Source organism: Rhinichthys klamathensis, unplaced genomic scaffold (genome assembly GCF_029890125.1).
Source record: "Rhinichthys klamathensis goyatoka isolate OS25496 unplaced genomic scaffold, OSU_Roscu_1.1 h1tg000380l_1, whole genome shotgun sequence".
Lineage (NCBI taxonomy): Eukaryota > Metazoa > Chordata > Actinopteri > Cypriniformes > Leuciscidae > Rhinichthys > Rhinichthys klamathensis.
Window position 1 is genome coordinate 75,163 of NW_026606887.1, and position 22,667 is coordinate 97,829.

At 39.7% G+C, this 22,667-nt stretch overlaps 1 protein-coding gene across 2 annotated transcripts in view; it reads right to left on the minus strand.

Annotated features, from left to right (window-relative positions):
- Window positions 1-8,424: 8,424 nt before the first annotated feature.
- The window catches only part of plppr1 (phospholipid phosphatase related 1), a 65,170-nt gene continuing 50,927 nt past the window's right edge, over window positions 8,425-22,667 (minus strand). For both annotated transcript variants that reach the window (XM_056233897.1, XM_056233898.1), the window contains 4 exons: window positions 18,583-18,833; window positions 13,604-13,780; window positions 12,461-12,592; window positions 8,425-9,156 (listed from right to left, as the gene is read on the minus strand). In XM_056233897.1, the coding sequence (XP_056089872.1) occupies window positions 9,124-9,156; window positions 12,461-12,592; window positions 13,604-13,780; window positions 18,583-18,833 (593 nt within the window). In that variant the 3' untranslated portion in view covers window positions 8,425-9,123. The remainder of the gene's footprint in view (window positions 9,157-12,460; window positions 12,593-13,603; window positions 13,781-18,582; window positions 18,834-22,667) is intronic.

Consider the following 22,667-nt stretch of genomic DNA (forward strand, 5'->3'; position numbering starts at 1 on the left):
ATGAGGACCGCGAGCTACTCCGGAGCTGGGTGGACCGGGAGGTTCGGGCCATCCCCGCATCTAAAGACCATTCACCTCCTCTGCCTCTCAACAAGATGGGATCTCAGGACGACCCAGAGGCGTTCTTGGACCTATTCGAGAAATCGGCAGAGGACCGGGGATGGCCCATGGAGGACTGGCCAATGCGGCTTATCCCTCTGCTGTCTGGGGAAGCGCAGATAGCCGCACACCAACTGCCAGTCCTGAATCTCCTGGTCTACCAGGACCTCAAGCGTGCCATCCTTCAGCGGGTCGGTCGGACCCCGGAGCAACATCGACAGCGGTTCAGGACCCTAACCCTGGACGAGGCCGGCCGACCCTTCGTGATGGCACAGCAGCTCCGGGACTGCTGTCGCAAATGGTTGATGGCCGACGACAGCGACGTCGAGGAGGTGATCGATCGTGTGGTGCTGGAGCAGTTGGTGGCCAGGCTGCCGAAAGGAACTGCGCAGTGGGTCCAGTGCCACCGCCCGGCGTCGCTGGATCAGGCCATCCAGTTGGCGGAGGATCAGATGGTGGCGTGCCCGGGGGTCGGCGACCCCTTACCATCTGCCTCTCTCTCTCACTCTCCTTCTCTCTCTCTTCCCAAACCTGTCCCTTTCCCCAGGTCACGTGGAGGGCTCCCGCCGAAGCCAGCGCCCCGCTGGAGGTCGGGTTATCCGGCGGAGCCAACAGCCACGCCCAGGGCTCCTCCCAGGGGAGGGACCTCGACCCCTGGATTCGTCTCTCCACAACATCCAATGCCGCTCTCTCCACGTCAATCGCTTGACCCGCTTCCTGCCGCCAGGGCGGTGGTAAAGTCTGGGCCGGCCTGTTGGCGCTGTGGGGACCCGGGACACTTCATTGACCGGTGTCCAGTGATGGAGGTGGGGACACTGATCCGGGTCCCCGATGCGCCACAATCTGCCCCCGATCAGGCTGGCCTATACCAAATACCAGTGAGTATCAAGGGGGGTACATATCAGGCTTTGGTGGATTCAGGATGTAACCAATCCTCCATTCATCCAAGCCTGATTCAACCGAGGGCATTGGATAATAGCCGCATGGTTAAGGTTCGGTGTGTGCACGGGGAAGTGGTGAAGTATCCTATTTTGCCTGTGGATATTCAATTTAGGGGAGAAAAGCATAGAATAGAGGTGGCAGTTAACCAGCACCTCCGGCATCCGATAATTTTGGGTACTAATTGGCCGTTGTTTAATAAATTGTTGGGGTATTTGTGTTCGGATGCCTCTTGGGAAAAAAAACCTAAGGATAGGATCGCGGTGGCACAGCTGGTGGAGGCTGATCTGGAACCGCTGGGGTCTGTTTCAGGGGAGCAGAGTGCTCAGGAGCGAACCATCCTCCCTGGGCGTGATGATTTTCCCTTGGAACAGTCCCAGGATGAAACGCTGAAAAATGCATTTGAACAGGTTCGTACCATCGAAGGACAGCTTCTTTCTCCTGGCCAACCGCTCTCATATCCTTATTTTGCAATTTTAAAAGATAGGTTGTATCGGGTGACCCAAGATGCCCAGACAAAACAAGATACAACCCAGTTATTGATACCTAAAAGCCGTCGGGAAATGCTTTTCCAGGCGGCTCATTATAATCCTATGGCCGGGCATTTAGGACAGACAGCTACACTAAACCGTCTCATGGCCCGGTTCTTTTGGCCGGGCATTCACGAAAATGTGCGCAGATGGTGCGCGGCATGTCGTGAATGTCAGTTGGTAAATCCACCGGCCACCCCAAAAGCACCATTGTGCCCCCTACCGTTGATGCAGGCCCCCTTCGAACGAATTGGTATGGACCTCATCGGGCCATTAGAACGGTCAGCACGGGGACACCGCTTTGCATTGGTCCTGGTGGACTATGCAACGCGGTATCCTGAAGCAGTGCCGCTCCGCACTATTTCCGCTAAAAGCGTGGCGAGTGCACTGTTTCAACTAATCTCCCGGGTGGGAATTCCGGAGGAAATTCTCACCGATCAGGGCACGGCGTTTATGTCACGTACTATTCGCGAGCTTTACGAGTTGTTGGGCATTAAATCGGTTCGAACCAGCGTCTATCACCCACAAACAGACGGCTTGGTCGAACGGTTTAATCGCACGTTAAAATCCATGATTCGAAAGTTCGTACACGAAGACGCCAAAAATTGGGATAGGTGGTTAGAACCCCTCTTGTTCGCTGTACGGGAGGTCCCACAAGCCTCCACGGGGTTTTCCCCCTTCGAGCTTCTCTATGGGCGTCAGCCTCGTGGGGTGCTGGATGTCCTTAGGGAAGCTTGGGAGGACGGACCTTCTGATAGTAAAAACGAAATTCAATATGTCATGGACCTGAGAACAAAACTCCACACTTTGGGGCGGCTGTCAAGGGAGAATTTGTTGCAGGCCCAGGACAGACAGAGTCGGTTGTACAACAGGGGGGCTGGACTACGTCAATTTACACCGGGAGATAAAGTGCTTGTGTTACTCCCTACGTCTAGTTCAAAATTACTCGCGAAGTGGCAAGGGCCCTTTGAGGTCACACGGCGAGTTGGGGATCTCAACTATGAGGTAGCTCGAACGGACAGGGGTGGAGCACATCAAATATACCACCTCAACCTGCTCAAAAAATGGTCGGAGGCAGAATCAGTGATGCTGGCGACGGTAATAAGTGGGGAGGAGGATCTTGGGCCAGAAGTGAATTCAAAATCTCAATCTCTCGCTCTGGCCCCTGGTGGAGAGCACCTCTCACCCTCGCAGCTCACTGATGTCAAATCAATACAAGCAGATTTTGCTGATGTGTTTTCACCCCTGCCGGGTCGAACGAATCTCATTCAGCACCATGTTGAGACTGAGCCGGGCGTGATTGTTCGCAGCCGGCCGTATAGATTACCGGAACACAAGAAAAAGGTAGTTCAATCTGAATTAGAGGCAATGCTAGAAATGGGAGTGATAGAAGAATCCAACAGTGACTGGGCGAGCCCCTAAAACGGACGGCTCAGTTCGGTTCTGTGTGGATTACAGGAAGGTGAATGCAGTGTCGAAATTCGACGCATATCCAATGCCTAGAGTTGACGAATTGCTTGATCGACTAGGTACCGCTCGTTTTTATTCGACACTGGACTTAACCAAGGGTTATTGGCAGATCCCCTTGTCTCCCATGACTAAAGAAAAAACAGCTTTCACAACGCCGTTTGGATTACACCAATTTGTTACTCTTCCGTTTGGGTTGTTCGGGGCTCCAGCCACCTTTCAGCGGTTGATGGACCGACTTCTCCGGCCGCATGCTGCATATGCCGCTGCATATCTTGATGATATTATCATTTATAGTGGCGATTGGCAGCGACATATGCAGCATTTGCGAGCTGTCCTAGAGACGCTGAGAGGGGCGGGGCTCACGGCCAACCCGAAGAAGTGTGCAGTTGGGCGGGTGGAAGTAAGATATCTGGGCTTTCACTTGGGTCATGGACAGGTGCGTCCACAAATTGACAAGACGGCAGCAGTTGCGACTTGTCCAAGACCCAAGACCAAAAAGGAGGTTAGACAGTTCCTGGGGCTGGCGGGCTATTACAGAAGGTTTGTACCTAATTTTTCGGACACCGCCAGCCCGCTGACTGATCTAACTAAAAAGGAGGCACCAGATATGGTTCAGTGGACGGAGCGGTGTCAGCAGGCTTTCACCCGCATAAAGGCTGCTCTGTGTGGCGGTCCGCTCTTACATGCTCCTGACTTTTCTCTCCCCTTTATTCTGCAGACAGACGCGTCGGACAGGGGGTTGGGCGCCGTACTGTCCCAGGAGGTGGAGGGTGAAGAGCGGCCGGTGCTGTACATCAGTCGCAAGCTCTCTAAGAGAGAGACGAAGTACAGCACCATTGAAAAAGAGTGTTTGGCTATCCGATGGGCTGTTCTCACCCTCCGCTATTACCTCCTGGGGCGGGAGTTCACCCTCTGTTCGGACCACGCTCCCCTGCAGTGGCTCCACCGCATGAAAGATACCAACGCGCGGATCACCCGTTGGTATCTGGCTTTACAACCATTTAAATTTCAGGTGATCCACAGGCCGGGTGTACAGATGGCTGTAGCTGATTTCCTCTCCAGGAGGAGGGGGGGGGGAGGCTGCAGTCCGGATGGCTCCCCAGCCTGAGTCGGGCGGTGGGGGTATGTGGCGAGGGGGGCGTGGTTTTGCGGAGTCTGTAGCGGGAGAGAGAGGACGGAGCAGAGCGGAGCGTAAGTAGGTCAAGTGCAGATGATGAACACCTGTGTCTGATTTCAGTAATTGGCGTGGAGAGACCGGATATAAGCCGGCGTGTGAGAGCGAGAGGAGAGAGAGAAACGAGCTGGGACCTCGCGTGTGCTGCTGTGGAAAGAGATTGCAACGAATTCTGAGTTATTATATTTTGGCTGTGCCTGTGCACGGTGAACGCGCTCTGTGCGCACCTGTTTGTTTATTTTTATGACCTAAATAAAAGTGAACGTCCCAGCTCAAGCCGACCCCTGTCTTCTTCCTTCCTGTCTGAACTGAACCTTATCACATATACACTCACCTAAAGGATTATTAGGAACACCATACTAATACGGTGTTTGACCCCCTTTCGCCTTCAGAACTGCCTTAATTCTACGTGGCATTGATTCAACAAGGTGCTGAAAGCATTCTTTAGAAATGTTGGCCGATATTGATAGGATAGCATCTTGCAGTTGATGGAGATTTGTGGGATGCACATCCAGGGCCCGAAGCTCCCGTTCCACCACATCCCAAAGATGCTCTATTGGGTTGAGATCTGGTGACTGTGGGGGCCATTTTAGTACAGTGAACTCATTGTCATGTTCAAGAAACCAATTTGAAATGATTCGAGCTTTGTGACATGGTGCATTATCCTGCTGGAAGTAGCCATCAGAGGATGGGTACATGGTGGCCATAAAGGGATGGACATGGTCAGAAACAATGCTCAGGTAGGCCGTGGCATTTAAACGATGCCCAATTGGCACTAAGGGGCCTAAAGTGTGCCAAGAAAACATCCCCCACACCATTACACCACCACCACCACCAGCCTGCACAGTGGTAACAAGGCATGATGGATCCATGTTCTCATTCTGTTTACGCCAAATTCTGACTCTAACATCTGAATGTCTCAACAGAAATCAAGACTCATCAGACCAGGCAACATTTTTCCAGTCTTCAACTGTCCAATTTTGGTGAGCTCTTGCAAATTGTAGCCTCTTGTTCCTATTTGTAGTGGAGATGAGTGGTACCCTGTGGTACTTCTGCTGTTGTAGCCCATCCGCCTCAAGGTTGTGCATGTTGTGGCTTCACAAATGCTTTGCTGCATACCTCGGTTGTAACGAGTGGTTATTTCAGTCAAAGTTGCTCTTCTATCAGCTTGAATCAGTCGGCCCATTCTCCTCTGACCTCTAGCATCAACAAGGCATTTTCGCCCACAGGACTGCCGCATACTGGATGTTTTTCCCTTTTCACACCATTCTGTGTAAACCTTAGAAATGGTTGTGCGTGAAAATCGCAGTAACTGAGCAGATTGTGAAATACTCAGACCGGCCCGTCTGGCACCAACAACCATGCCACTCTCAAAATTGCTTAAATCACCTTTCTTTCCCATTCTGACATTCAGTTTGGAGTTCAGGAGATTGTCTTGAACAGGACCACACCCCAAAATGCACTGAAGCAACTGCCATGTGATTGGTTGATTAGATAATTGCATTAATGAGAAATTGAACAGGTGTTACTAATAATCCTTTAGGTGAGTGTATATTGGACTTTTCCATTATATCACCACAAAATTAATACAGGTACATACCAAAACAGCTAAGAAAATTAGATATATTTATTTGGAAAGTATTACAAAGATATGTCTAAGGTTCTTAGACTCAATCAAACAATGCAAGCCTTTACTTCTAAATGGAAAAGACTAAGAGGTTACTTGTGTTACTTATTAGTTTTACAAATATTAATTTACTTTTTCACAGGGTTAATTATAGGGAGTCAATGTTAACTATTTTAATTGAAATGTTTTCATTTGTGCAACATTACATTTAATTTTGAAAATGAACAACCATTTTGTTCTCCAAATATAAATCAAAAGAGAATACCAAATATCACAAACCTTTCCGTGCCACTGTATGTATGATAATTCATACAAATCTTATTCTGTAAAACTGTATGGTGCTACAAAGACCGTAAGAACACAAGCAGGCAAGATATGATTTTCAGCAGATGTTAATTATCGCATAGACTGAATTTGAATCCTCTAAAAGGCAAAGATGGCTCCTCTGTGGCACAGTTAAACCACCCTATTCCTAACCCGTCTACAGCTCACTGCTGCTTCAGAGCCCTCGCACATGAACTGTCTGCATCTAAACCCCTCGAGATGTTTATTAGAGATTTAAGTCAACTTTTCATTCTCTTTGTATAATAATGACTTGAGGCTGAAGATACTGAAATTAGGCTCTAACTAACATGATGTGTTTCTCTGACCGAAAAAACACCCACTGCTACAGTACTTTAGAATAATTTCAAAAGCTAGCTCACCTCAAATTGAAAAGTTTGTCAATTCCATCTTTAATGCCTTTGCTTGGCATTGTCAGATTGGATAACTTTTGTTTTAGATCACAGATGTACTGACATTGTGGTGCATTGGTCCGTTAATGACTCCAAGTCATTCAAACCCTGAAGCAGAAACAATTCTCTCAAACTAAACGCACAGCTGGGATGAGGATTTGGTGCTGGTGGGCAATGATTTGTTTACTCCAAACTTTTTGCTATGTATTCAACTATCTGTTTTAATTCGCCCATATAACTGGAGAATAACACTTTTTTTCTTACAGACTCTTCTGCTGAAATGTATTTTGGCATAGAGTTCTATTGTGAAGAGAAGTGTGTGGTCAAAACTGCATTCACTGGGAAGTTATCTTTCAAAGAGTTCAAGATCCTCTGAGTTGTTTCTCCTCAATAGATGGTTTAAACCATGTGCTCAATGTTGTTCATTAAATTGTGTTGGTCATTAACAGCACATCATTAGTGTTACTCGATGAAGAATGGGGTTGTGTTTTAGTAGCTGTTCAACTGCATAATTCCAAGAGTTCAAAAGAGGAACTTTCAGGAAAACGTACATCTGACGGCTGTTCAGAGCACTGGTGTATCAAGAAGAGAGTTATGCAAGCAAAAGCTTAATACCATCTATAATGCTGGAACATTTTTCATAATAATCCTATTATCGCTTGGAGGAAAAACGACAGACAAAGGTGGTGGTGATAGATGTGAAAAGAGCAGTTGCTGGATTTAAGACTGCAATGCTGAAAGTTATTTTGGCCAGAAAGGCATAAAGTAAAAGCTATAAAGTTTATAAAACAATTCATTAATTTCATGTTAATGTGATATAACACAACTAATGTGAATATTACATTTCATCTTTTTTGCTAAGTAGCGCCATTTTCTTTCTTTCCGATATCATTGTAGCAGGTATTGCAGATTCTACAGTTCCTGGGTTCCAGAGTTTTCTAAGAAACTTTTTGAAAACTTTGTATCTCATGACAGTAATTTTTTCAGCAGTGTGAAATGGATTTTTCCCACCTCACACATTTCTTTTAGTCACATGGGTTCTGCCCAGAGAACCACACACAGTACAAGACCAATTTTAACTGAAGCTTTATGAAGCTTCTTAAAGTACTGGGCAGATTGGATTGCAATAAAAGATTTAGGCCTAATTTGAATATAGCATTTAAATTAACTTGGGTTTATTAAAGCTACATAATGTTCACTGTACAGTTTTGTTCGAAATTAACAATTTAAATAATGAGCAAAAGGGTAAAGCAAAACTGTCTGTGATAAAAAAAAACCGAATTAACATTGTCTTGCCTTTTCAGAAATGTGCTTGCAAATCAGATTTGATGTCCATTGCTTGTTTCATAAAACAATGTTGGTAACAATGTCAATCTCTACTTTGGTCTATTTGCCTATAAAATGGGCAAGTTATAGGCTAATTGTGTCAATTAGTCAGACATAATGATTGCTAATTACAATCATTATGTCTAATGTCAGCATTTTCACAATTAATATTTAATTCAATTAATACAGCTTTAATATTTTGTTGTAGTTATTTTGTTTGTTATTTCTTTGTTTCTCTATTTTCCCTATACTTATGTTTGTTATGAGTGGTTATTGTTAGATTTGTTAAAAAAAAAAAAGCATTCATTGAACGCTGGTGTTGCGGCTTGAAACGAGCTGAAAAAATATATATATATTTGTACCAAAAAAAAGCATAATAGGACACCTTTAAACACCACTTGGCTGAAAAAAAGTGTTTTAAACTAAAGTGGAAGTAATAAGATTAAAAGCATTCTTGTCATCACGAAATTATGGCACAAACTACATTAACATTCTTAAAAATGAAGCCAACTCAAATTATTGGACTCAGCTACAGACTATTTATTTGACAGACTACTCAGGAAAATATATTTAGCATTTCAAATGAAATGCCGACTTTAAAGAAAAACAAAACACAAGTCGAGAATAACAGGTTATTCAAACAGTGTTGTGTATTACATGCTGAGTACATGGCCATTCAAAGATGCCCGAGGAGAATCCGATACAACGACGTGTAACAATTCAACATGTTTTCTTTCAAACTTACACCAAAAAATAGGTATACCAAAAACATTCCTGGAAAATCAGCAGGCAAAGTTGATCAAAATGCTTTATACAGTTAACAAAAAGAATACAAAATGATCTTTGTCCAAAAATGTACAGAAAAAAAAAAAATCTAAATAAAATCATTCTTTGTACAAATACCACATAACAACATCGATATTTGAATTACATTATATATATAGACTGTATATATTTACTTTGTGATGTAAAACATGACAAAGAAGGCAGAAATCTGGACATGAATTGAGCAGTGTTGACATTATGAGGGAAAGCTACAGCACTCTCTTATACAAAATGTACAAAACAGCTGCTTCTAGGTACAACTAGTTACAACATAATACTGTCTTTTTTCTTTCTTTCTTTCTTTCTTTCTTTTTTTTTACAGTATGCCACAGTACAAAAAACTTTTTGTGCCTAGAAGTGTTGAGGTGAAGCGAAAGTGACTCTGTGCTGCCCCCTTAGTCATGTGACTTCAGTCATGGACGCCGAATGGTTCTGAAAGACAAACACAATTGGATTCAGAGTCGTGCTGTGCCGTTGCAGGCGGTTATAATAACCATTTAGCTTGTCACTTAAATGCTTATTACCCATCAGGCGCATTTAACAGAAACACCAGAGAGACACGGAGCAAAACATGTCATTTCTCAATGCCAATTCCTTTGATTATTGTACTTGTCCAGATCGTGACAGAACACATGATTTTCCTTGTTTCCCAAACACAGTGACTTGCATAGCCAGCTCTAGAAATGCTCTAGGGGTGTTAAGCGGGTGTCCAAAGCAAAGGAGGATTACTCTGACACACATCTGTTGCTCAGGCGCTCCAGGTATTTTACTGGCGATAGATCTGTCTGACAAGACATTCCCTGCTGAAAACAGTGCCTGAAGGAAGCAGCATTGGAACTCCCTGCTGTATAATGTGACAAAATGCTTCTTTTTGGAGAATAAATAGACAAACTGCAAAATCAAAGCCATTTGGGGGTTTTATTAAGGAGCCAAATAATTAACATTTCAGTCGGGTTTACAAAACGCAAGGCAAATACCAGCCAGATTGAAACTTATGTTGGGAATACTGCTGAAGGCGAATACTGGAAATACATATTTCATGATTAAAAATTTACAAAATTATTGTCTCACTAATTATTGTGTAATATCCTGACGCTATGAGATCCCTCTTAATTTATACATCATATATATATATATATATATATATATATATATATATAAAGACATTTCATTAAAAACATGCAGGTTATTGGGTTCTATAGAGTTTTGAAAAGTTTAACGCGTTTAAATTTCACACATGGCTCATGGCGTAAGACACTGAAAAAACAGCTTGGTCAGTCTGCATATTTATATACAGGTCCTTCTCAAAAAATTAGCATATTGTGATAAAGTTCATTATTTTCCATAATGTAATGATACAAATTAAACTTTCATATATTTTAGATTCATTGCACACCAACTGAAATATTTCAGGTCTTTTATTGTTTTAATACTGATGATTTTGGCATACAGCTCATGAAAACCCAAAATTCCTATCTCAAAAAATTAGCATATTTCATCCGACCAATAAAAGAAGTGTTTTTAATACAAAAAAAAAAGTCTTGGCACTGTGAGCAGGTGCCAGGTCGTGCTGAAAAATGAAATCTTCATCTCCATAAAGCTTTTCGGCAGATGGAAGCATGAAGTGCTCCAAAATCTCCTGATAGCTAGCTGCATTGACCCTGCCCTTGATAAAACACAGTGGACCAACACCAGCAGCTGACATGGCACCCCAGACCATCACTGACTGTGGGTACTTGACACTGGACTTCAGGCATTTTGGCATTTCCTTCTCCCCAGTCTTCCTCCAGACTCTGGCACCTTGCTTTCCGAATGACATGCAAAAATGAGCAACAGTCCAGTGCTGCTTCTCTGTAGCCCAGGTCAGGCGCTTCTGCCGATGTTGCTGGTTCAAAAGTGGCTTGACCTGGGGAATGCGGCACCTGTAGCCCATTCATGTACACGCCGGTGCACGGTGGCTCTGGATGTTTCTACTCCAGACTCAGTCCACTGCTTCCGCAGGTCCCCCAAGGTCTGGAATCGGTCCTTCTCCACAATCTTCCTCAGGGTCCGGTCACCTTTTCTCGTTGTGCAGCGTTTTTTGCCACACTTTTTCCTTCCCACAGACTTCCCACTGAGGTGCCTTGATACAGCACTCTGGGAACAGCCTATTTGTTCAGAAATTTCTTTCTGTCTTACCCTCTTGCTTGAGGGTGTCAATGATGGCCTTCTGCACAGCAGTCAGGTCGGCAGTCTTACCCATGATTGCGGTTTTGAGTAATGAAACAGGCTGGGAGTTTTTAAAAGCCTCAGGAATCTTTTGCAGGTGTTTAGAATTAATTAGTTAATTCAGATGATTAGGTTAAGAGCTCGTTTAGAGACCCTTTTCATGATATGCTAATTTTTTGAGACAGGAATTTTGGGTTTTCATGAGCTGTATGCCAAAATCATCAGTATTAAAAAAATAAAAGACCTGAAATATTTCAGTTGGTGTGCAATGAATCTAAAATATATGAAAGTTAAATTTTTATCATTACATTATGGAAAATAATGAACTTTATCACAATATGCTAATTTTTTTAGAAGGACCTGTATACCAAAAATTACAAAAAAATATATATTATAGAATAAATAATATATAAATAAAGCAATTGCAGACAAAACAAGAACTTGTCATGTGTGAACGACTAACTCAACCAAAGCATCTCTATAGTAAAATGCATTGCTGTGGACTGAAAGTCAGTGATAATGGATAGGGAAAGTTACTAGTGTGCCACAATGTAGTCATTGATATTGATAGTTTAGCTTAATTTGCTGGCTTTTCTCAGCAAATATTGATATACGCGACGTGTTAGCGAAGTGAAAACAACTAAACCACATTGTGCCTGCAATTTAAGTTACTCTAGATGAAATGATTGTTTATATAACTGTAACATCACATTCATGCTGTTGTACTGAATATCAGCATGATCTCATTCTAACGATCCTGATATTCAGTGCAACACTCTTGGGTTGTGTGATATTCCTTAAAGAAATTACTTAATGCAAGTTATCACTCTAAAAAGTAATTCATGGGACCTGTTACCACAACTTACATGAATGCATAGTTGCAAGTTAAAAATGCTAATTTATTGTTTTAATTAACCCTTTTAAGTTGCAAACATTATTTTATCGAGTTCTGTTGACATAATAATGCTGATCATTACATTACAGACTATATTAAGTTAATTTAAACTCAAATTTATGCGTTAATCTGCTTTTTTTAATTAGGTTGTAGTAACGTAATGAAATTGTCTTGATAAATTAGGCAGTGGATTTCTAGTTCCCAGCATGCTTTGCATCGGACTGGATAAGGATAATAACTGTTGGAATGAAGAGTTAATTCTAACTTGTTCATTAAATATACACGCGAAATAAGTTATGTTAGCATGTGCTATGACAGCTGTTGATTTGAACTGAAATGGATACGGTTAACTGGTTCCAGGGCTACAACTCTAGTAGTTCAAACGACTTAGATTTTTAAGTTGATTACTAAAAAATGTGTTTATGCTACAAATTATTAAGTTCCTCTAACTCAATGTAGCTTGTTGGTTGACAAGCTACATTCTCAAAGTTGTCATAACTCAAAAACATTGATGCAAATTGTTGCGTTCATTTTTTTTGTTGAGCCAACACATTATTTTTAGAGTGTGTGTAAAATAGCAAGAGCTGATTGTGAGAAGGATGATTTACTGAAGGCCACAGATGATGGCATTACCTGTGCGCTGAGAGTCTCCAGAGGGCTTTCCACACGAGGGAACGTCATCAAGGGAAGCCCGCGGTAATCCTCCTGCTTCTGTTTGGTGGGAGTGGAGAGGGTCCCTTTGAAGTTGTTCACTACACAGATTCCCTACGGTGAGAAAGGAACTTTTTGAGGATTGGGATGGTTATCATACCGACTAAAGCAAAGTCATGAAAAAACTTTATTTCTCAATATAAATTTGTAAAAAATAATAATAATAAAATTATTGATCATCAAAAAAAAATATGATTTACACCAAAAAAATTCAAAAAGAGAAAAAAATTTTTATTTTACAACTTATGCCGTTATATATAAAATGGAACCTAAGGATTTTGAAAACTAGTGGAAAGGAAGATTTTCTGTAATACTTCAGTCAAAAAATATGGCGAACAGAAAAGCTAAGTTAGCTTATTGGTCGGTAATGTGGTGGAGCTTAACAATTATTAATAATACTAAATGTACAATAACGGTAAAAAAAATTGGAGTTGTAAGATATTTTAATGTCTATGAAAGAAGCTGCATTATTGCACTGTTTCAAAATACAGTCAAATCAGTAATATTATTAAATACATTTTAAAATAATTGGTTTCTACTTTAACATATTTTGAAATGTATTTTATTTCTGTTATGCAAAACTGAATTCTCAGCAGCCGAGAATCATGTGACCGCTATTATGGTCTTCAGTGTCACATGATCCTAAAGAAATCATTCTAAAATGCTGATTTGCTGCTTAAAAAAAACATTTCTGATTATTACTAGTTGAAAACAGTTGTGCTGCTTCAAATACAGTATATATAGTATATACTGTATATAGTATAGATAGTATGTATTCAGGATTCTTTGATGAACAAAAATTTTAAAGGAAATGTTCAAAAAAAATGTTCATCCAAATACTTGCATATCAAAAAAAAAAGCATCATGACAACCAAAATAATCAAATTTTTACCAATTTTATGATGCATCATGTTATTTACTAAAGATATCACTTTCATATACAGAGCACAATATTGTATTTTGTATATCAATAAGACAATAAAAAACATATTTAAAAATGAGAAAATATAGATTTTTTTATTTTATTATTTGAGTTAAACAATGACAGCAAATTATGAAACCCACCAGAAAGAGAGCAACGGAGCTTCCTAATATGAAGCCAGCAATAACGTCCGAGCAGTGATTGCGGTATTCTGATACGCGGTTCAGGCCGCTGAGGAAAGCAGCGCACAGGATTCCCAGACAGAGCACAGGCTTGGCCAAACGACTGCTTTTCGTCTTGATGGTGCTTGTGATGTACATCTGAAACAGGCAAACACACACACACACACACGTTAAGGAACCGATTCATTAACTGGATGTGTTGTGCAGCAGCAGGTGACTGAGGAAATGAAGCTTAAATAAACACACAGCGCTTGCTCCACCTCAGGGAAATTATTGCCAATTATAAAGAACAGAATCCGAGAAAATAACCTCTTATACCCATGAAAGAGAGATAAAGAAAAAAAACACAAACCCTGGCAATTCAACATCACTAATCTGACAATGAAACGCATTAAAGGCCGAAATCAGTGAGAGAGTGAGAAATAAAATCAATTTTGACAAAATGTGTAGTTACACAAATTGCCTTCGTATGGTAATGTCGGTTATATCTAGTAAAGGCATATATAAATGTTTTGTTTTTTGCAATAAAAATCAATCATTTAGTTAAGTATTTTACGTTTGTACTTTGTTGTTTTTGTATTGCATTTTATTTACTAAACGTTTACCTGAATAATTCCGTTAGACGCGTGAAAAACAGTTGTGTCTTCTATTGTTTTTTTACTTGTAATTTGTACCATTGTTCTCTATTTTTTATGACCTTACATAACTGAGAAATATTTGAAGGACGCATGCCATCGTTTCATTTATTTTGATAACATTTATACAATAATGCAAGTTTTAATAGCATATTCATCTTGATTTCTATTGAGAATTTCTCTAGTATTGGTATCAACTTTGCATAAGAATAAACTTTATATTAGACATCTTTAACTACTATGCACTTATTAAAATATTATTAAGTTCAAGCCTGGGTTTATTCACGCTGCAAGGCAGTATGGATGCCATGGTCCAGATTTTCGCCTCATCTAGGGAACCAATCACAGAATGGGGAGGGAGCAGCAAGACGATAACGACACACCGAAGCAGTGTGTTTATACACAAATCCGCCGCGAACTCTATGGGCGCCGCCATCTTGCCTGCCGCCATTACTGCGGGCCTGCAGGGTGACGCTGTGACACTTGCCGGGTGCTCTCTAATGACGTTTCAATAAAAGCGGATCCTGCTCATGAAAGAAAATGTCTGGTGAAAAGGAACATTGGGTAGATGATGTCAGGTAGTGGCCAAAACTTACAGATAAAGGTAATTTATTGACAACAGAATGTATTTATGTGAAAATGCGTCAGCCAAATGTAATGTAATGTAATTAAGACGTGTATTAATTGATGACAACAATAAAACCGAACGCTGTCATTATTAGCTGTGTTTACTAACATGTTCACAATTAAGCTTCACAAGTTGCAAATAACTCAGTGTTTCCCCTACTATTGTTTTGTAATAATACTATACCCCGCAATAATACTATTTAAATACGAATCCTACGTGTTCTTTGTGAATGAATGGTGCAGTCGACGCGCAGTTTCATTTAACACACACACACGCTGAAGCACATGTGACGCTCGAGCTGTTTATTTGCCTATATGAGGACACGACTGCATGAACTTCCTCGAGACGCGCTTGATTCCTGCCGGTTCCATGGTGAGAGCGGCGCGGCCAGAGAAATGTTGGGCGCTGCGGCATATTACATATTATAAATAGTTTTTCAGTGTGAGAAATACAATGTGTGGCGGGAGAGCGTGACAAAAGACCGAAATGCGTGACACTTGAGAGCCCTGCAACTACTTTCTATGTTACTTTCTCCCGCCCGCAAAAATACTTTTTTTCTCTGTACCTCCAAATAGTTTCAAGTTAGCCTACGTGTCGCCACCATACACATCAGCATAAATGCTCCTGATAAATTATCTCATTAAAGCATTAACACACACAAACCACACTGTTATAAAAGCAAGCAGTTTACTGCGTGCATGGTTTGTCATGACTGAATGCGCGCAAGTGCGCTCCCTTAATAATTCCTAAAAAGCTGACAACAGTTCATCGTGATCTCACACATATCTGTTATTATCAATGAAGCTGACTGCACAATGAATCTTTCCTAATATATACACTTTGTTTGTTATAATTAGAGGATTTGCCAGCATACAGAATTCACACACAGAGTGAGAGCATTACCGCCCGCGCCCGCGCCAGGAACTCTGTGTAATCCGTATGGCCGTAAACATGGGCAGTCAATGCGCAAGGTTTGTGAATTTCACAAACGCTTTTATTTGTTGTTAAAACAGCCAAACACACAACACGCTCTTCCCGGCATCACTGGACAGCATACGCACTAAAAAAAACTACATAGAAATAACATTTCGTACAGCTAACATCTGCTACAGCCGCCTACGGGACCAACGCTACTTCTTAGCAGCAAAGGCCCGCAGTAATGGCGGCGCTGCTTTACTTCCGTGTTTCGCCGAATTTGTGTATATCTATGGATCCAACATGGCAGCAGACGCAAAGTTACCTTTCGATGCAGCCTTAATTAGATAGTGTTCTAAGTAGTTTCGTGTACACATAAATCTCTGACCCATCGTCGTCTTCCTCGTCTAATGTCTGTCGCTCTACATACGTCATCTGGTATAATTGAAACGATTGGCTATGAGCTACGTACAGGCGCATTTGATAGACATTCGTAGCACCCAAAAAACGGCTCTGGGCATTCGTAAACCACGCCTCAAATACGAGAAAATTAACTTGGTTCCCAGACCACGTATCATTCTAAATGATACGTGGTCTGGCGTTAGAAAGGCTAATTAAGTTCAATGTACTTATTGTGTTTATGTTGTGCTGTTATTGCGGAGGGATATGGGTACGATTAGGACAAGTTGGCGGTGTGGGTTAAACAGTGTAATTATCGATGTAATCACAGAAATTAACTACAGCTGTAATTACATTCAGATATGATTAAATATACGCAGGGCCGGTTCTAGACATTTGGAGGCCCTAGGCAATATTTATGTTGGAGGCCCCCCCCCACCACCAATAAAAAAACTCTTGAAACAAATATGATTCCTAACCTTTTAATTTATACAACATTTAATTTTAAATGTTGTATATTTTTACTTACACAGTACATCAGTTTGGACACATTACTATTTTTATGTTTTTGAAAGAAGTCTCTTATGCTCATCAAGCCTGGATTTATTTGATAAAAAATACAGAAAAATAATATATAGTGAAATATTATTCAAATTTTAAATAATGGTTTTCCTATTTTACTATACTTTAAAATATAATTCTGTGATGCAAAGCTGAATTTAGTGTCACGTGATCCTTCAGAAAACTATAATATTCTGATTTATTATCAAATGTTCGAAATGGTGCTTAATATTTATTTTATAACCTGTGATACTTTTTTTCAGGATTTTTTTGATTATTAAAAAGTTGTTTTAAAAAAGTCTTCACTATCACTTTTGATATATTTAACACATCCTTGCTGAATATTCCTGTTTTTTTTGCTGTATTTTTGAGCAAATAAATGCAGGCTTGTAGAGCATAATAAAAAAACAAAAAATCAAAAACATTAAAAATAGTAATTGGTCCAGACTTTTTACCAGTAGGCTACGGTATGTACATATATTAATCAAACTTTATCTAAGGTAATCTCTTTTTTGTTTAATGAAGATGTTATTGTTATTGTTGTTATTTTGCTGTTTTATTCAATTTATTCACAGTTCCAGAATACCACTTCAGTGATATATGCTTTTATCATTTTTTTCATTGCTGCGGTATGGGCATGATTTTCCCCTCCCATTTAATCAATATTGACTGCAGATATTGTCATATTATTAAAATAAGTAATATGATATTATGCATTGCTAGCTTAAATATGCTATACACAAATGAAGTGGAAGAGAAAGACACGATCGCTACTGATTAGAAAAAAAAATTCTAAACTAATATTATTGGCGTAAGAAGGCGATGATGTCAGACAGGTATAATCATCAGCAGAATTTAGAAGATAGACCCATGAGATCCTTTATTTGAAACATTTAAAAATGTAGTAGTGGGTTGGCTTTTTAACTTTGAATACAAACGTCTTGTCTTTTGCTTTTGTAGCGTTTTTAGTCAGCTCCCGACACGATGTTATTCATTGTACGCGCAAATTCAAAGCGCCGCGTCTGGACACGTTAATGACGCTCGCGCTCTTTTAAACTCGAAATAAAGCGGTGAGATTTTCCCAGAAATGACGCTGATCTACAGTACAAGTTTATATTTAGAATACATTGCAATCACTCCAAAATAGATAACGACAACGCACACACCTGCATTACGAGCTGTGCTTCTTTGCGTGCCTATTTAGGCTTTTGCTTCGCAGCACCTGATGGGCTGGCGTTAATGTGACGTAATGTAACAGTCTATGGTTAAGATAAACATCGTCACTATTTTTTTAGTTAATTAATAAATATTGAAATAAATTGTAGATAGGACATTTGTACATTTTTTTATTTTTTTTATTTTTATCCCTCTGTCTGGGCACCTTCCCGCTAATCGGGCACGTGCCTAGTTTGCCTTTGCGTTAATCCAGCTCTGAATATACGTACAAATGCAAAATCATGCATGTACACAATAAGTGCATTGTATCAAATGGTTAATTTAGAGGTCATTACATAGTAGTATATAATAAAGTGGGACCCAATAAATTCTTTAGCCCCTCGTCTTTACATTTAAAATGCAGTGTAGCTCACCTTGTTTTCCCTGTATACAACTTATTCACGCAATTGACCATGTTTCAAGTTTCCAGTGACAGGCATTTCAAGACTAATCACTTGCCACTTTATTGCACTGGACATGGTTGTGTAAAGCAAACTTCTTTTCAAAGTTAACAACTCATGAAATATGGGCCAGTTGAAACCAGGTCAACACATACGAAATAAAACGACTCTATTTAGGATGCTTACAGTAACATAGACGGCAGAGTAGACACTGAGCGTAGCATCTTTGGATGGGAAAGACCTCCTGGCTCTTTCCACGACCACCTGGTTCCCAGTGCAGATGTTTCCATTGGCGATGAACTGGTGGCTGAAGTGACAATCCAACCCAGTGTAATTTGGCTTGCAGACGCTCAGGAAATATGGCGCCAGATTGCCAGTCACGATCTGGCCGGCGTTGACAAAGATGTCGGTGGCGAACAGGCCAAACGCGAAGACACCTGCGGTAGAAAAAAAAAAAAAAAAAGAGGCAAAAATATATTCAGCTTGTTACTCCCAATCAAAGCTCTGAAAATATAAGCAAATCAGACAAGGGTTTGGAGGACGCCCATGAATACCAATGCAGTCTTGATGGAACAGTGTTATTTTTATCTTCATCCAGAAGTAATTACAAATGCCCACTAGAGCAAAAGCTACATTTGCATACACCATTTGGCACAAACAAAACTACTCCACTAAGCTTAATATCTTCTGCATGTAATTATGATGTCCTCTAGTTATGTGAACTCTCTCAGTCTGACTTTTTCCAGATGATTTCGGTTCTCGTTTCATGTTTTCAATTTATGTTTATCATGTCATGTCTTTTACTGGGACTCATGTGATTCCCTGTTACCCTCATGTGATCTTGTCTAGGGTTGGGTATCGTTTGAATTTTAACGATTTTTATGGATTCCTAATTTTGATTCCAATGAGTGAAAAAACAACAACAACAAAAAACTTAGATATCATTCACATTAGTTCAAAGTCTTCTCATTGTAGCTGAATACCATGAACAAAAATCCACGGCTAAAGAACACTTACACAAGGAACTTTTGCCTATGGTTTTAAAATACCATAGCAAAAACAACCAGCCGAACTAAATTTCAAGCATTAAATACAACTGAACAAAGATACAATTAAAATAAACTGTTATAAGTTTTTCAGGTATTCAGGGACAGAAACTGAACTGGACTTTATAAATAAAATATACATTACAAATAGTCACAAAAGTTATTCAGTCAAGAAGAGCGAGTGAATTTCTCTTTGTCTTTTGTTGATTGATTAACATTATAGAGAAGGCAGCAGTAATATTAGGCTGCTGTCACTTTAAGAGCTGCATGGATCCAATATACTGTTACACGCATTTTCTTTGTCAACTGTTTATGTTCACTTAAGACATAACAGACATATTTTGACATATTTTTGTGTGTATTTGTCAGTTTAAGTACAAAAAGACTTAGAAGAGAACTCAGTTCAGTATCGTGCACTATAGAGGGCATGCGTTGACGTCACTTTCCCGCCGGAACACACACCTCAGCCGGACTGAGTGGCAAAAGAGCTGCTGAGTGACTGGATTTAATAGGGGGAACTGCGAAAACTTAAGTAAAACGAACAATGACTAGTCCATCCATCACTTTTATGATGGATGGATGCACTTTGATGGACTTCAAAACAGAAACGGCCATTCACTGCAATTATAAAGCTTGGAAGAGCCAGGACATTTTTTAATATAACTCCGATTGTATTCGTCTGAAAGAAGAAAGGCATATACACCTAGGATGGCTTGAGGGAGAGTAAATCATGGGCTAATTTTCATTTTTGGGTGAACTATCCCTTTAACTGCACTTGGGTTTGTTAAACTCACCTACAGTGGACTTTACCGTGGCACTTGTTTGACTGTGAAATTGTGTGTCTTGGAGTGAACTAGATTACAATTCATGGTGCCTCTGAAAGTATGAAGGCTTCCTATATGACCAAAAAGTTGAGCTACTGAAAACAAGACCACAGCTGGAGTGAAACAGAAAAAAAAAAGAGTGCTGGGATTCTCTCCAGCCACAACTGCTCAATATTGTGAAAAGGCTGCAATACGATGGTCCATATCACTGCAATCCCAAGCCTCAGAGGACACCATTACCAGAATCCCCACTACATTATGCATCACATCCATTAAATCAAGTGCTCCCCATGCTTTTACTTTCATTTTACATCGAGCACTTGGTTGGGAACATGGAAATGTGTACTAAAAGAAATTTGACTGCATAAAAGAAATACGGTGAGTGGAAGTTTTCATAGAAAGTTGTGTTTGTGTCTCTCATTATGTCTGTAGAAAACATTTAAAATTGATGCGTTTTGGAGGTGGTGTTGTTCCCAATCAATAAAACAGCCACAGCTCTGCGGTTTTACTTTAAAATCTCCAGGTAAATCATACCACCAAACATTGTCAAAGATTTATTGGATGTGTCTTGCACTTTTACTTCTGAGAGCCAAATGTCAAATACTGTACATATCCTGTGACAGCAATAATGTAATGCACAAATAAGCACACAACCATTCGCATTTGTACTCTGCGATGCTCTGGAAATGTATAACTTTTTAGGCTTATTTTGAGGCATTTTTATTAGCTGTAAAGACCGGTTCCTCTCACAGTGTGTGGATGAATCGTGTTTGTGTCGAAGACTCAGGATCTACTGAAGAGATTTTATATGATGCAGAAACTTACAAAGCAAAAACAAATTGTTTGCTCCATTAATGCATCTCTTACTTACTGTATGCGATCTCCCTGTTCTGTATGCAGTCTCAAGCGTCTGTCAAAGGAAATCAACGCGTGTTGTCACGAATAATTAAGCGAGGCATCTTCTGATAAGATAAGGACAAGCAGTCTCATTATTAATTATGAGACACAATTTTGAGTTTACCGGTGTCACAATATTGGAATTTCCAACTTCGATCAGATACCTTGAAATATATATCGATATTCGATACCATAATATACTGTCATACAGATATTTGTATTATTATCTCATAATTAGAGAGCGTACACATATCACAGGGAGGTTTTATTTCAAATTCTGAACTAAATATACAGAAAAAAGACAAGTAATAAGTTTGTAATACAATAAGAACAAATTAACAAATTGCAAATGATAGCACAAACAAATACAATAGAATAAAGAGAAAAGTAAAACAGTTTTTCAGGTGGGTCTAACTGTAGTATTCAGGTAAGAAATACTATTAAAGTAATAAAATGTAAAATAGCTCTGGGTAGTCTTCATTGTAAAATTAAATACAGATTATTGTTTGCAATTAAAGCTACAAAAGTGATTCAGGTCAAGCGCAGTGAGTGATTTTCTCTTTCGCAGCAGATTTATTAGGCTGCTGTCACTTTAAGAGCTTATGCATGGATCCAATATACTGTTACAACAAGCGTTATTTGAACTATTTAAGTTCCAAAACTGACTGTGTTTAACTGAATACTCGCCAAGACGGTCATTTTGACATAATTTTGTGTATTTGATCATTTAAGTGGTGCGCACTCTTTTGGTGTGAGCGCGAAACCTGTGGTAATGCAAGGTATGTGTCAATTCACCGTCAGAGAGAAGAGAGCAAGACAGAGCAGCTGGGATCGGTGTATCGATACTGCAGAAAAGGAGTATTGTAACCATTATAGAGATTTCAGTAACTATACATATCGAAATATTGACATTTTTGACAACACTAGTTGAGTCATCGATGTAGCATGTACATCCTGTGATGTTGACACGAAGACAAATTTGAACCCGGAAGATAAAAATAATGTTAAAACTAAAGGAAGGTAACATTATCTTCTATGATGTTCAACACACATAACTGTTAAAATTACGGAAAAATTAAGTTTAGGGTTTCATGACCCTTTCAAATTTTAAATTAATTAATAAATTAATAAATATGTTTACACAGTGTTCCCAAAGTATATTTTAAATGATATTTGCTTAACAGCATATTTTTACTAAGTGCTATCAATGCCAACACCACTAAAACTTTTTTCTTTCAAATGTTAAGATTAAAATTACTTTAAGAATAGAAATTATAGCCATTCAACAACATATTTGAATAATTTTTAACATTCAATAAGCAAACTGCAGACTAATGTTTTACTTTATCATTAACTTGTTTATCATTTATAATACATGATCAAAATATATCTTTTTTTAAATGTCAAGAAATTGACAGTAATCATCCCTTACATCCATAATAATAAACATTTCATTTTGTTTTGCCTTTATTTATGAGAAATCACTGTCATTGCATTAGCAAAA